Source organism: Salmo trutta, chromosome 21 (assembly GCF_901001165.1).
Source record: "Salmo trutta chromosome 21, fSalTru1.1, whole genome shotgun sequence".
NCBI classification, from domain to species: Eukaryota; Metazoa; Chordata; class Actinopteri; order Salmoniformes; family Salmonidae; genus Salmo; species Salmo trutta.
Window position 1 is genome coordinate 31,673,489 of NC_042977.1, and position 16,293 is coordinate 31,689,781.

Sequence of the window (16,293 nt, forward strand, 5' to 3'; positions counted from 1 at the left end):
GAGAAGGGTGACTCAGTTTAACTCATGCTAATCATGGACGAATGCTGATGACAAACATGCCAGTGCTACAATGCACAACTATAACAAGGTGTGCCATGGTGACCGGTAGTTTGCACTTTGGAATACTGTATATAGTATATAATTTTATTGTATAAAGACCTTTCTCAGCAGTCGGGTGTTAGTTACCCGGAATAGACCAAAAAGAGGAAGCACAAACTCCCTAAATGTAGTCTATGGGTGGTCCATCCTCTTCTGGCTGTACCAGCTGAGGTCCTGTATATATTCAAAGCAGTATTCTTAAGCATATTTCGTAGCTGTGTAATGCGCACCTCCTGCGATTGACCACCTTGTCAGCCACATGCATCTCCAAATATTGTCCAGAATCTAGTGTATAGTCGAATACGAGGAAGGAACCGGTGGGAGCGTTTTCTGCAGATATACCTAACCTGACACACCCCTCGTTTATGGCACTTTTTGTGTGCTTCTGGATTTGGCTGAAGAAGATGGCGACCTCCTCAGGTTTGTCTGCTTCACGATGGGAAATATGTAAAGATTTAAGTATTTATATAATTGGAGTCATAGAATATAATAATACTATGTGCTGTTTACGTGAGAACAATGTTTAGAAGATAAACCAGGGGTCTGAAATGCTTGCAGCATGCTAGCCAGCAATCGAGTGGTGGCTAACGTTAGCTAGCTAGGCTAGTTAGCAAAATTCAGTGGTGTATTCACTACTCTGTAACTTAGCCAAAACCAGAATGTTATATGGGATATGTATATTTTCATTATCTATACAAAGTTGGTCACAAACTGGCATAATAATTTACTGGGATTAGGATAATTTAGCTAGCCTACCACCCAGTAGCATATATTTGATACGTTTCGCTAGTACAGTAGTTAGGTAACGTTAGCTAGGTAGCTAGCTTGGGTGCTTTGCTAACTTTGGTTATAAAGTTGCAGATTTTTACAATTAGTTCGCTAGTTAGTAGCAAACAGACCTTGCGTAATTTTACAAGAGACCACTGGTTTTCATAATAGTTCGCTAGCTACTCACATGCAGCAAGGAGAGGAAGCTAGTTTAGCGCTCTAGCAACTGTTGTACTAGCTAGCTAACTAGATTTGTATATACTAGCCGTGGGGACGTGAAGTTGCTGCAGTTTATTATGCATGCCAGACCAAAGTTTCGTATTAATTGAAGGAAACGTCATATCACACATTTACTATGCAACCCTTTTTATTAACACATGACCTTTCTCAGTTCGTTGTTTGTATTGCGCCTGTAGGAATAAAGGAAGTTGGCCCATGTCAGGTCTGATATTGCACTGGTTCATTTTGAGGAATCATGACGGTTGCATCCCATAAGTTTCATAGCCAAGCACGGGGGTTCCATATCTCTGGTTCCACCCTGGCATACAGAATGATCCAGAACACAACACCCACTCAAAATCGCACATAGGCATCTTTGTATCTCATCATTCCCTCTCTGGATTCATGTAGGATGAGGTTAGCCCAGGCCATCATCACTAATTATCCAGTGTTCAATAGGCTACATATAGATAAGGTTCATGACTGTTAGGATGATCTCTTAATTATGAACTTTCATGGGGTCAGATTGGGAAGATCATGCCAGGTCAGACTGATGTTTTACCATCAGTGTACAGTTGAAATGGTACCCTGCATTGACATCACCCATTAGAAGGAAGTATTCATTCCAGTGACATACAGCACAAGGGATAGTGACAGTTGGTTGCCTGTTTTCAGCCGCAAGCAAACAGCAAGTTCTAAGAATTTGTTGCATTTAACTTGAGTGAGCAGTTTGATATTGTATTGTGTGGCCTGAACAGTTGAGGGTAGCATGGACAAACCCTCCCCAGGATCGCCTCTTCTAGTTTTTAAACTCTTGTCTTGTTTTTATTTCAGGAGTTAAAGTTCCACGTAATTTTTGCTTGTTGGAGGAGCTTGAAGAGGGTCAGAAAGGTGTTGGAGATGGAACAGTCAGCTGGGGCCTTGAAGATGATGAAGATATGACGCTAACACGGTGGACAGGCATGATCATCGGACCGGCACGAGTAAGTGTGACCGCAGCAGGAGTAAGTAAGAGACATCTGCACGCCACATGACTGTGTTAGCCAGCTGAGCTAAAGTCACAAAAGTCTCAGGCAAGGTTACACCGCACTCAAGGTTTGATTACCAAACTACCTCTGTAACATAAGCACCTCACTGTGCCATTTCCTCCAGGAAGTGGAAATGTAATAGTTGTGTGTTCTAAGACCACGCTTTGGCAAAATGTTGTTGTTGAAAATGGTTTTAAAAAATAAAAACCAGTAAGTCAAGACAGGCACAGTAATGAGCATAGCTCATCACCATAACCCAGACCAAGCAATGTTTGTTTCTGTGTTTTGTTTTCCAGACTAATTATGAGAACAGGATATACAGTCTGAAAGTGGAATGTGGTCCTAAATATCCTGAATCACCTCCAATTGTTAGATTTGTAACAAAAATTAGCATGAATGGCATAAATAATTCCAATGGGATGGTAAGTAACATCACATTTACATTTTTTGCCCTTACAAATGATACAGGTCTAAATATGTTGTTGAATTATTAATGTACATATGTTTTTGGTAAACCCAGTGCCTAGTGCTCATCAAAGGATGATCACTAATTTGCCTCTCCTCTCTCTCTCAGGTGGATACACGTAGCATACCAATTCTATCTAAATGGCAAACCTCTTATAGCATTAAAGTTGTTCTTCAAGAGTTAAGGCGTCTAATGATGTCCAAAGAGAATATGAAGCTTCCACAACCACCAGAAGGACAAACCTACAGTAATTAATTGTTCATGGATTGTTTACTTTTGACCCCTATTGTCTTAAATCTTATTCTCCTAGAAATGATTGTGTTGGCCATCACAATCATGTGATGATTCTCACTCCACTATTTTAAGAATTTAGACTGAGCAAGATTGGACATTCCTTTTAGTTAGCCTATGGTCATTCCAGAACGTCCCCACTGCGAGTAAAATTATGTTTTTGCAGACCACAAGTGCACACAGTTATTCCTCTTCTATTGAAGTTAGTGTGACCATTCACTTTATGATCGTGAGATGTATCAAGTTGGCTTTACAAGTGAAGCATGGCACCAAGTGTATACCCAAGTCAAACAATTTATGTTTCGAATGACAGGTCACTAAAATAAAGAATTGAAATGTGTGTATGATGGCATGCTTTAACTAATAAATAGTTGACCAAAAGCCACATTTAAGTTGGAATTTAGTCAAATGTAGGAGGTATGTTGACATATCATGCAGATGAAGATTAAAATATGGCTTTAGGCCAGAAGTAGTGTTACAAGGTTTGAAGGATTTAAAAAAGTATATCTGTATTTGACACGATTCCAATAATGTTTCTGTTCTGCAGCTCTTTGACTTGTAACGTATGTTCAAGCCTGTTCTGTTCTGAAAGAATACACCTTGTATTTAACTTCTAGAGAAAATGACAAGTTTATGACATTGTGATTTCTCTGACATTAAAATCACTGTCTTGAGAAATACTGTATGTTGCAAACTGGATTAATTTTTACTCGATCTATAATGAAATATCTGTGGAAGATGAAGATTATACGGCAGCAGTTATATTGAATACATTCTGAATAATGCCTTGGACTATCAACGATTCTCATAGATCAGCAATATATTTTCTAGCTTTTTTATCTCCATCTGTGATGCTGTATAGAATGCTTTATAGAATGGTTTGGCACTTGTTAGCCTTAAGACATTTGCTTTCATGCTTTAAATGGGGTTTGGGGATTAACCACTAAGAATTGGCACCTAAACAATTACAAGGGGGATGTCAGGCCATTTGGACAGTGTATAATAGCCATTTGCCAAGCCATAGTCAAGTTATTGTATTAGCAGATAGTTTTATAATTATCTGTTAGCTTGAGTTTTTATGAGACCCTTCTTCTTCATACAGTTATGAGCTGTATGTGTTAAAGGCAATACATTCTGATTAACAATACTGATTAATTCATGATTTTGGACAGTTATTTTACACCTTTTTCCTATACTGTCTGTCAGAACTCTGGTTTGCAGGAGAGGGTCAGTATCAGTACAGTACAGCTTTCATGTTACAGAGGATTGTGTGACGTTAGACCCGGGGGTGACCGTAATGGTTAGTGACTGCAAGTCCACCGTGCCAGTCCTCCACATGACCTGACCACATAAATCTCCCCCAATGCAGTGGCCTGACTGAGAGCAGCTTGACTGTCTTGTGGCTGAGCATCACATTCACTGCAGGGTAGACCGCCCATATCGTTGTGGACTGGACATCACACACACATAGTGTACACACACACACACACACACACACACACCACATAACCTCAGTATGGGAGAGCTCAATGTCAGCATAACCACAAACATTTCCTTTGTTAAATGTATTCATGCATTCTCTCTGCTCTATTTGTTTATAGATCTCAACTCAAGCTGATAGGTTTACATAAACAATGGATATATATTCTCAGCAGAAAAAAAGGATAAATGGTATCCCAAAAGACGAGGAAGAAAACAAAGAAATATCCCATTTCTGAATATTTCCTTTACTGTAAATAACACTGGTGTTGAACTATACACCAGCATGGTCATCTCAGTAACAGCATAATAACTCATTAAAGCAACCTAAATATACAAAGGAAATATCTACTGGAGTAAGTACACAGGAAAAATGTCAGCAATGTCTTGAGTCCATATTTTGGTATGATTTACACATCATGAAGTCACTACTGTGTAACTTATCATTTGTCTGTTCATTTGTACTGATGCTGGGAAGAAACCAGCTTTGAAAAGGTGCTATGGGAAGACCTGGTGGAGGATCTCTTTTCCCTGATGGACTGCATCTCAATGATCTTTCCTTGATTCCTTGCGTCCTCTCCATCCGGGACCTTCCCCTCTGGTGTGATTTGAGAAGGAGCTAAAGTGGGAATCAAGAAAAAATATTGAAATTCTTGACGAATCAAGGAAATACGATTAAAGATTCACCCCGTCTTGTTACATACTGTAGCTTCAGCCCTTCTATAATAAATCAGCTGTGACATCATCATCCCCTAGAGGGCGCTATATACCTGTGAGATAATACTACTTACTGGATGATCCAGCTGTGGTTTCTGTTCTAGGGGCCATGACGTTCTAAAAGGCAGGGGCAGCAGTGTGATGCTGCTTAGGTTTGTCTCCAGGGTCTTCATTGCTGAATATTTATATTACTCTCAAGAAAGAGATGCTTTAGACTGAGCTGCTTCCCAAAGGGAAGTATGATTGCACTAGCTACTCGTGCTGTGCATCCGGCCTGTTAGCCAGCAGTAGCAGTCACCATGTGTCCTCATTGTGTCTTTGAATTGGTGTCCAAAGCACAAGCTATAAATTATTAATTGATGTGATTAAGTCATCATTCTGGACACCCGCAAGTGATTATTTGGTAACACTTTATTTGGATAGTCCATCTGTAGATGCTCTACAGACTGTCAGTAACATTTCAACTAACTATTTACTAGATCTAACCTTAACCCTTACCCTGACCTTTATTCTAAACCTAACTGTAACCTTAGCAAGTAGTTGCTTATCCACAGATAGTTTGATGAAAGTATGGCCATCTAGAGCATCTAAAGATGGCAAAATACGGACTATCCAAATAAAGTGTGACTGATTATTTCTCTCAAAAGATGTCCTCGGTGGAGACTGAAATGCAACCAGATAGAGAACACAATAACACAATAATTGTGGCTTTGAATGTACAGTACCAGTCAAAAGTTTGGACACACCTACTCATTCAAGGGTTTTTGTTTATTTTTACTATTTTCTACATTGTAGAATAATAGTGAAGACATCAAAACTATGAAATAACACATGGAATCATGTAGTATCCAAAAAACTGTTAAGAAATCTAAATATATTATTGACATTCTCTCAACCAGCTTCATGAGGTGGTCACTTGGAATGCATTTCAATTAACAGGTGTCCCTTGTTAAAAGTTAATTTGTGGAATTTCTTTCCTTAATGCGTTTGAGCCAATCAGTTGTGTTGTGACAAGGTAGGGGTGGTAAACAGAAGATAGCACTGTTTGGTAAAATACCAAGTCCATGTTATGGCAAGAACACCCCAAATAACCAAAGCGAAAAGACAATCCATCATTCTTTTTTGACATGAAGGTCAGTCAATCTGGAAAATCTCAAGAACTTTGAAAGTGTCTTCAAGTGCAGTCCCAAAATCCAACAAGCACTATGATGAAACTGGCTCTCATGAGGACAGTCACAGGAAAGGAAGACCCAGAGTTACCTCTGCTGCAGATAAGTTCATTAGAGTTACCAGCCTCAGTAATTGCAGCCCAAATAAATGCTTCAGAGTTCAACTAATAGACACAGCTCAACATCAACTGTTCAGAAGAGACTTTGTGAATCAGGCCTTCATGGTCGAATTGCTGCAAAGAAAACACTACTAAAGGACACCAATAATAAGAAGAGACTTGCTTGGGCCAAGATGGAACATTTATGGAAATCTGTCCTTTTGTCTGATGAGTCCAAATTTGAGATTTTTGGTTCAAACCGCTGTGTCTTTGTGAGGGATAATCTTCGCATGTGTGGTTCCCAGCATGAAGCATAGAGGAAGAGGTGTGATAGTGCGGGGGTGCTTTGCTGATGACACTGTCTGATTTATTTAGAATTCAAGGTATACTTAACCAGCATGGCTACCACAACATTCTGCAGCGATACGCCATCCCATCTGGTTTGCGCATAGTGGGACTATCATTTGTTTTTCAACAGGACAATGACCCAAAACATACCTCCAGGCTGTGTAAAGGCTATTTAACCAAGGAGAGTGATGGAGTGCTTCATCAGATGACCTGACCTCCACAATCACCCGACCTCAACCGAATTGATATGGTTTGGGATGTGTTGGACCGCAGAGGGAAGGAAAAGCAGCCAACAAGTGCTCAGCATATGTGGGAACTCCTTCAAGACTTTTGGAAAAGCATTCCTCATGAAGCTGATTGACAGAATGCCAAGAGTCTGCAAAGCTGTCATCAAGGCAAAGGGTGGCTACTTTGAAGAATCCAAAATATGTCCGGTATATTTACCAGGTTTTGTGTCCATAGAGGGTGTGATGGTTGCATGGGGAAACGAGGGAAGTATGGTACAATAGTATTAAAGGGATGGTAACCTACTGAAAGTATTGCTAGTATAATGTCTGACCTGATGTGACCTGCTGGTTGTGGAGTGGTTGACAGTACTCTAAGGGAAGTCCCAGGCCAGTAGCACTATGGGTAATTTGAAACACAACCAAAACACACTGCAAATGCATCCAACTAGTTTGCCGCTTCATGTAGTCATTGAATGCAAGAAATATGGGATCAAATATGAAATGTTTGACTACTCTAATACACTAAAGGTGAATTTTTCCAAATACTTATGACTTCTTCAAATGGGGGGGACTAGACACAAAGTGCTTTAATTTCTAAACGATAAAACAGATATGTATGAAAGTACACTAAAATTAAAGGTGACATTCTGTACTGTCACACCTCATATGAAACATTTGATCTCAACTCCAAAATGCTATAGATTATAGAGCCACATTTTAAAATGTTTGCTTCACTGTCCAAATACATATGGAGGCGAGTGTATATGCTGTTGGTTGGTATATGGATTAGCAATCACTGGAACAGAGTAAGGTCAACATGTATTTTTACTAGTTTTCCATTACAATACAATGCTATTTATACTTTATTCAAACATGCAATAAATCATTTTCTGTCTGGACAAGTACAGTATGTGCTGCTGAGGCTGGATGACTAGACGCTTCTTTTTCAAATAAACTAGTGGGAGGTAGGGACAACCAGCATACTGTTATTATAAATCATTAATCTTAAATCTTTTTACTGTAACTCTGATTTACTCAACTCAAATCTGAAGAGCTCTCCACCAGTTCCCAGTAACACACACAGGAATATATTTATGCATACTATTCACCATACAAATCATGTTTTATTTTCACATACACAGGATAGGTGCAGTGAAATGTGTTGATTTACAGAGGTGTTATTCAAAGTCGAGTTCGCCAATATACAATAAAAAAAATATACACTTTTTTTGGAACAAAAAAATGAAGAGTACAGATTATTGTATGGGACAATATACAATTGTTTTTGAGAAAGATTATTTGAAAAATACAATTTTATTGGTGTAAATGCATTTATTGGTTTCATTTTGATAAGAGATGAAATGCAATGAATTGAAGGTTATTTGTTGATGCAGAAATCGGTGAATTTAGATTTTAAGGTTGTGCCCTTAGATTTGGGCTGGGGTGGTGTCGAGAGAAACTTTTGGGGTAAAAATGGGGTCCCCAGAAATTCTGGGGTAAAAAATGGCGTCCCGCTGAGATAGCTGTGGCACAGGCAGCAGTTTGAAGATAATCAGCACTGTATTTACCATTTAACCTGTCGTACAACGAGCTTTCCATATAATAAAGTATTTAACCTAAGAGAGATTCATCTTAATAATAGGAGCCGCAAATCCACACTTGACTCTTTAACCATTCTAATCTGAATTTCAGCTCTGAACAGCTGAACAAAGACATCAATTTTCTTATTTTCTCAAGGCTCTTTCTCTCTGCAGGAATCTGAAATGGAGGCTTATACTGAGATTATTTCACTTTTTACACCCACAGTGTCTCTGTCCTCTCAGTCTCAGCTCTCCAGCCATGCAGTCAGGCAACCAGTATCTCACCGTTCAAAAGCGTATGAAATTAGTAAATGTTGGTTTGGGTTTGAGTGACTGAATTGAATCCAGCCTGAGAGTGTTTCAGTGATCTAAGTTGGGAAGGAATGTGGTGAGGAGGACATGAGGCTAGTCTACAGACTGGCTGCTGGAGCCAGCCCTCCTTAGTGGGTTCCCAGAGATCTCACCTTCTGCCCCCCGGGGCCAAAAGGTCACGTCTTCCGTCTGTCAGTACTGTAAAAACCTTTGGCTCTTTTACAGCCCACAGGACAGGAGGAATGAATGGAAATGGAGAATGTCTGTCTATCAGAAGCACATTTTTGTATACATTTCACAGGATTTAACCATGATTGTCTGAGGCTGAGTTTGTGCAAATTGAGTCTGAACATATAATAGGCCTAGTTGAAGTGAATAAACAAACAAAAAGATAAATTGAAAAAAAAATAACGATATTTTACTTGTTCTGAGCTTGAAGCAATTTGAGGCCCATTTTCAAAGAATGGATGCACAGACTGTATTTGTTACAACAATGGCAACGTGGAACAACAGAGAACATGATATTTCCCAGTATTAGGGTAATTGTTTATCTATTTTTTTAGATGTGAAAAAATGCTGTTGATGATAACAAAAAATGGCATTGTTTACTCCCAATGGGGGAATTGCTCACATATAAAATGTGTGGTGCTGTGAAAACAAGGAAGGTCTGTTGTGTGTTTTAAGTGCTGTATTTACAGTGAGCTAGTACATGAATTGCCTCTTCTCACTGTGAGAAAAGGGACAGATTGGAACCACATGTCTGCTTGCACTCTTGGCTCCCTGGGCAATTGACATGCACTTCACAGACAGAGTGCAATAATCATGCAGATAGCTAGGCTTCAGTCAGCTTGTGTATACTCTGACCCATTGTGCTTACCGCTCACGGCTATTGGAATCCATAGAACGACATATCAGCTAGTCAAAGGGAAGTTCTCTATCTCATGGCCAATGTTGTATTATGATAATAAACATACTGTCTGAAACATCAATTGAAATTGGTCACCTATTATGTGGCAATAAATAGGCAATGTGATATTAAAGTGGGCCTCACATCAACTGACAGAATTTTGAAAAAGGGGTAAGATAAAAATACATATTAGCAAATGAGCTGTGTTCTTATTGCATTCCAAGCTATTTATACAGACGAAAGAAAAGTCACTAGACTTCATGTCTCTACTCTGCGGGAACTATTAAATTACAGCTGGATGTTTCTAATTACCTCACTATAAATGTTGGAACACAACACTTCTCTAGTGTTAGAGGGCCCTTATATTGTCTCCTCACATGTTTAGGGAAACACTGGCTCATGGTGCTCCCTGTATGTGTGTTTCTGGCATTGGAATTGTGGCTTAGTGAGAGAAAAGTGAGCATTCCTGCTGCTGGCGCAAGGGGAAAGGAAATGGGTAATAAAACCCAGAAAAAGAAAAACTCCCTCGCTCCGCTGCACGCTGGAGCCAGTGATTCTGACTGGTATCCACTTAATTGCTTTTAAATGAAAAATATGTTTGACTTCCCATTTTGCTGTGTTTAAGAAAGTCAAGTCAAATCCCATATGTATAGCAGCCAAAGCAGGGAGCGCCGCGGCCGGCGACTCTCATCCAGCAGTATAAAGACTAATCCTGCTCTCTCAGCGCGGTGCCATCAGTAATATTATTATTAATATTGAGAGGAGGACTGTGTGCAACGGTAACCAAAGTCTGGAGGAGTCAGACTGACTGTCCAGCCTGCTTTTCTCTTAGCCCTACCGCCACATGGAATGTGCAACATGTTGAGATGGTTCAGTCCATCATGTCATTTTCCTCAGTGTTTTATATAATGTAGCTTATGTTTAAAATGTTTGTTATTCTATATCCGCATGGATCTGTGCCATAATTATTTTAAAGGACATAAGGGGAGCACAGTTTGTTAATATTCAGCACCAAAATATGTAATAGTATGTGGCCACTTTTACATACTGCGTGATTAACAGTTTGTCTTCATAGTACTGTAGACCTGTCAGCCTGAGTCCATCATGACTATAATGTCATGTTGGACTTTCATGTCGTGTCAGGCGTTTTGCTTTGTAGTGTAGTTAATTGTTGAGGAAAAGAAGTGTGTCACATCCCCAACAGTCATTGGTTACATCCCGTCAAGCTGAGCTGACTGCTGCTGCCTGTCCCCGTGGTCACCCCTCCATGCCCAGGGCCTACTGGTTGGTTGGTTGGTGCTATTGTGGCATGCAGGGCCCGCAGGGCCACAGAGAGGGAACCTGGCCCTACAGGATGTCAGACAATGCTGGGAAGGAAGAGGAGGGAATCCTGGGCTTTGTGTTGGATGGAGGCTGGTGGTCATCATCAGTCCTGTTTGTCTTGAAGAGAAGAGCCTCCCCCCCTATGACTCCTTACTCACTGTCCCCCTGGGCTTGTCTTGAAGAGAAGAGTGAAGAAAGGATACGAGGAGAAGAGCTTTCCACCATGAATGACTCCTCACTGTCCCTCGGGGCTTGGCTTGAGTTAGCTTGGTCATCATTCTGCCTGTCTCGTTGCGTGCTCTGTGAATGATAATAAAGGCTTCTCTGTCTCTGGTACCTCCCAATGTCTTTGATTTAATGTTTCATGATTTGTTGTTCCTTTATTCTTTTCAAGAGACTTTTCCAAAGCATTGACACAGAGCTGACATCACAACATTAAGCTGTCGTTGTTCTCTTCAATGAAATTCACCTGTCATTTAGTAACAGGCCCATATCTGTCATATCAAATAACATTTTATTTGTCACATACACCTGTTTATCAGATGTTATTGCGGGTGTAGCAAAATGCTTGTGTTTCTAGCTCCAACAGTGCAGTAATATCTAACAATCTCACAACAATACACACAATCTAAAGTAAAGGAATTTAATTAAGAATATTTTAATATTTGGACAGGCAATGTCAGACTAAGATACAGTAGAATAGGATAGAATACAGTATATCCATATTTTTTTTATTTCACATTTATTTAACCAAGTAGGCCAGTTGAGAACAAGTTGTCATTTACAACTGCGACCTGGCCAAGATAAAGCAAAGCAGTGTGACAAAAACAACAACACAGAGTTACACATGGAATAAACAAACATACAGTCAATAATACAATAGAAAAATCTGTATACAGTGTGTGCAAATGAAGTAAGGAGGTAAGGCAATAAATAGGCCAATAGTGGCGAAGTAATTACAATTTAGCAATTTACACTGGAGTGATACATGTACAGATGAGGATGTGCAAGTAGAAATATGGGTGTGCAAAAGAGCAGAAAAACAAAAACAAATATGGGGATGAGGTAGGTAGTTGGTGTGATGGGCTATTTACAGATGGGCTGTGTACAGCTGCAGCGATCGGTAAGCTGCTCTGACAGCTGACGCTTAAAGTGTGTGAGGGAGCTATAAGTCTCCAACTTCAGTGATTTTTGCAATTCGTTCCAGTCATTGGCAGCAGAGAACTGGAAGGAAAGGCAGCCAAAGAGATGTTGTCTTTGGGGGTGACCAGTGAAATATACTTGCTGGAGCGCGTGCTACGGGTGGGTGTTGCTATGGTGACCAGTGAGCTGAGATAAGGCGGAGCTATTTCTAGCAAAGACTTATAAATGACCTGGAACCAGTGGGTTTGGCGACGAATATGTAGCGAGGACCAGCCAACGAGAGCATACAGGTCGCAGTGGTGGGTAGTATATGGGGCTTTGGTGACATAACGGATGGCACTGTGATAGACTGCATCCAATTTGCTGAGTAAAGTATTGGAGGCTAATTTGTAAATGACATCGTCGAAGTCAAGGATCGGTAGGATAGTCAGTTTTACGAGGGTAAGTTTGGCAGCATGAGTGAAGGAGGCCTTGTTGCGAAGTAGGAAGCTGATTCTAGATTTAATTTTGGATTGGAGATGCTTAATGTGAGTCTGGAAGGAGAGTTTACAGTCTAGCCAGACACTTAGGTATTTATAGTTGTCCACATATTCTAAGTCAGAACCGTCCAGAGTAGTGATGCTACTCTGGCGGCCTGTGCGGGCAGTGATCGGTTGAAGAGCATGCATTTAGTTTTACTAGCATTTAAGAGCAGTTGGAGGCCACTGAAGGAGTGTTGCATGGCGTTGAAGCTCGTTTGGAGGTTTGTTAACACAGTGTCCAAATAAGGGCCAGATGTATACAGAATGGTGTCGTCTGAGTAGAGGTGGATCAAAGAATCACCCGCAGCAAGAGCGACATCATTGATATATACAGAGAAAAGAGTCGTCCCGAGAATTGAACCCTGTGGCACCCCCATAGAGACTGCAAGAGGTCCAGACAACAGGCCATCCGATTTGACACACTGAACTTTATCTGAGAAGTAGTTAGTGAACCAGGCGAGGCAGTCATTAGAGAAACCAAGGCTGTTGAGTCTGCCGATAAGACTGTGGTGATTGACAGAGTCGAAAGCCTTGGTCAGGTCGATGAAGACGGCTGCACAGTACTGTCTTTTATCGATGGTGGTTATGATATTGTTTAGGACCTTGAGCATGGCTGAGGTGCACCGGTGACCAGCTCGGAAACCAGATTGCATAGCGGAGTAGGTACGGTGGGATTCGAAATGGTCGGTGATTTGTTTGTTCACTTGGCTTTCGAAGACTTTAGAAAGGCAGGGCAGGATGGATACAAGTCTGTATCAGTTGGCCACTTTAAGAGTGAGATGAGATGAGTAATGCAAATATGTAAAGTGCTAGTGTTCCATTATTAAAGTGGCCAGTGATTTAAAGTCTATGTATATAGGGTAGCAGCCTCTAATGTGCTAGTGATGGCTATTTTACAGTCTGATTGCCTTGAGATAGAAGCTGTCTCTCGGTCCCAGCTTTGATGCACCTGTACTGACCTCGACTTCTGGATGATAGTGGAGTGAACTGGCAGTGGCTTGGGTGGTTGTTGTCCTCGATGATCTTTTTGGCCTTCTTGTAACATCGGGTGCTGTAGGTGTCCTGTAGGACAGGTAGCTTTCCCCCGGTGATGCGTTGGGCAGACAGCACCACCCTCTGGAGAGCCCTGCGGTTGCGGGCGGTGCTGTTGCCGTACCAGGCGGTGATACAACCCAACAGGATGCTCTCAATTGTGCATCTGTAAAAGTTTGTGAGGGTTATAGGTGCCAAGACAAATTTCTTCAGCTTCCTGAGGTTTAAGAGGTGCTGTTGCGCCTTCTTCACCACACTGTCTGTGTGGGTGGATAATTTCAGTTTGTCAGTAATGTGTGCTCTGAGGAACTTTAAACTTTCTACCTTCTCCACTGCGGTCCTGTCGATGTGGATACGGTGATGCTCCCTCTGCTTTTTCCTGAAGTCCACGATCAGCTCCTTAGTTTTGTTGACGTTGGGTGAGAGGCTATTTTCCTGGCAACACACTCCCAGGGCCCTCATCTCCTCCCTGTAGGCTGTCTCGTCATTGTTGGTAATCAGACCTACTACTTTTGTGTCATCTGCAAACTTGATGATTGAGTTGGAGGCGTGCATGGCCACGCAGTCATGGGTGAACAGGGAGTACAGGAGGGGGCTGAGCACGCATCCTTGTGGGGCCTCAGTGTTGAGGATCAGCAAAGTGGAGGTTGTTTCCTACCTTCACCACCTGGGGGTGGCCCGTCAGGAAGTCCAGGACCCAGTTGCACAGGGCGGGGTTCAGACCCAGGGCCTTGAGCTTATTAATGATGAACTTGGATGGTACTATGGTGTTGAATGATGAGCTATTGTCAATGTACAGTATTCTTACATAGGTATTCCACTTGTCCAGATGGGATAGGGCAGTGTGCAGTGCGATGACGATTGCATCATATATGGATCTAGTTGGGCGGTAAGCAAATTGAAGTGGGTCTAGTGTGTCAGGTAAGATAGAGGTGATATGATCCTTGACTAGTCTGTCAAAGCACTTCATGATGACAGAAGTGAGTGCTATGGGGCGATAGTCCTTTAGTTCAGTTATCTTTGCTTTCTTGGGTACAGGAACAATGGTGGGCATATTGAAGCATGTGGACTGGAGCACTGAAGCACAACAGACTGGGATAGGGAGAGATTGAATATGTCAGTAAACACTCCAGCCAGCTGGTCTGCACATGCTCTGAAGATGTGGCTAGGGATGCCGTCTGAGCCGGCAGCCTTGCAAGGGTTAACACACTTAAATGTCTTACTCACGTCGGCCACGGAGAAGGACAGCCCACAGACCTTGATAGCGGGCCGTGTCGGTGGCACTGTGTTATCCTCAAAGCGGGGGAAGAAGGTGTTTAGCTTGTCCGGAGACAAGACATCGGTGTCTGCGACGTGGCTGGTTTTCCCTTTGTAGTCCATGATTGTCTGTAGATCCTGCCACGTACGTCTCGTGTCTGAGCCGTTGAATTGCGACTCCACATTGTCTCTATACTGACGTTTTGCCTGTTTGATTGCCTTACGTAGGGAATAACTACACTGATTGTATTTGGCCATATTCCCAGTCACCCTGACATAGTTAAATGAGATGGTTCACGCTTTCAGTTTTGCGCGAATGCTGCCATCTATCCACAGTTTCTGGTTAGGGTAGGTTTTAATAGTCACCGTAGGTACAACATCTCCTATACACTTCCTGATAAACTCAGTCACTGTATCAGTGTATTCGTCTATGTTGTTCTCAGAGGCTACCTGGAACATATCCCAGACTGCGTGATCAAAACAATCTTGAAGCGTGAATTCCAATTGGTCAGACCAGCGTTGGAGAGTCCTTAGCACAGGTTCTTCCTGTTTGAGTTTCTGCCTATAGGGGGGGGGGGATCTAAATGGAGTCGTGATCAGATTTTCCTAAGGGAGGGCGGGGGAGTGCCTTGTAGGCATCCTGGAAGTTGGAGTAGCAGTGGCCGAGTGTTTTAGCAGCGCGAGTACTACAGTCAATGTGTTGATAGAACTTCGGTAACATTTTCCTCAAATTTGCTTTGTTAAAATCCTCAGCTACAATCAATGAGGCCTCAGGATATGTGGTTTACAGTTTGCATAAAGTCCAGTTAAGTTCTTTGAGGAATGTCGCGGTATCGGCTTGAAGGGGAATATACACAGCTGTGACTATAACCGTAGAGAATTCTCTTGGGAGGTAATACGGTCGGCATGTGATTGTAAGGTATTCTAGGTCGGGTGAATAAAAGGACTTGAGTTCCTGTATGTTATCACAATCACACCATGAGTAGTTAATGATGAAACATATACCCCCGACCTTCTTCTTCCCGGAGAGATATTTATTCCTGTCTGCTCGATGAACTGAGAACCCAACTGAGTGTACGGACTCAGACAGTATATCCCGAGAGAGCCATGTTTCCGTGAAACAGAGTATGTTACAATCGCTGATGTCTCTCTGGAAGGAAATCCTCGCCCTGAGCTCGTCAACTTTATTATCCAGAGACTGAACATTAGCGAGTAATATACTCGGAAGTGGTGGGTGGTGTGCACGCCACCTGAGTCAGACTAAAAGTCCAAAGAGTACCTCTTGTCTGCCTGCGGTGTTTTGGAACAT

The 16,293-nt window shown here is 41.7% G+C and overlaps 1 protein-coding gene across 3 annotated transcripts; it reads left to right on the top strand.

Moving 5' to 3' along the window:
* Positions 1-259: 259 nt before the first annotated feature.
* Positions 260-3,552, top strand: LOC115157172 (ubiquitin-conjugating enzyme E2 variant 2-like). Of its 3 annotated transcripts, none has more exons than XM_029705189.1 (4): positions 260-519; positions 1,921-2,090; positions 2,411-2,536; positions 2,689-3,552. In XM_029705189.1, exons 1-4 carry the CDS (start codon positions 465-467, stop codon positions 2,833-2,835), a joined length of 498 nt encoding a protein of 165 aa, XP_029561049.1. In that variant the 5' UTR covers positions 260-464; the 3' UTR covers positions 2,836-3,552. The 3 variants fall into 3 exon arrangements, with proteins under 3 accessions (XP_029561049.1, XP_029561050.1, XP_029561051.1); XM_029705190.1 differs by having other exon boundaries at positions 265-519; positions 1,921-2,069; XM_029705191.1 differs by having other exon boundaries at positions 493-546.
* Positions 3,553-16,293: the final 12,741 nt, after the last annotated feature.

Excerpts from the sequence above, each read along its gene's own strand:
- LOC115157172 (XM_029705189.1), top strand. The coding sequence starts at position 465 with ATGGCACTTTTTGTGTGCTTCTGGATTTGGCTGAAGAAGATGGCGACC. Across the intron at positions 2,091-2,410 it reads TAAGTGTGACCGCAGCAGGA|ACTAATTATGAGAACAGGAT; the intron begins GTAAGTAAGAGA and ends TTTGTTTTCCAG. Across the intron at positions 2,537-2,688 it reads TAAATAATTCCAATGGGATG|GTGGATACACGTAGCATACC; the intron begins GTAAGTAACATC and ends TCTCTCTCTCAG.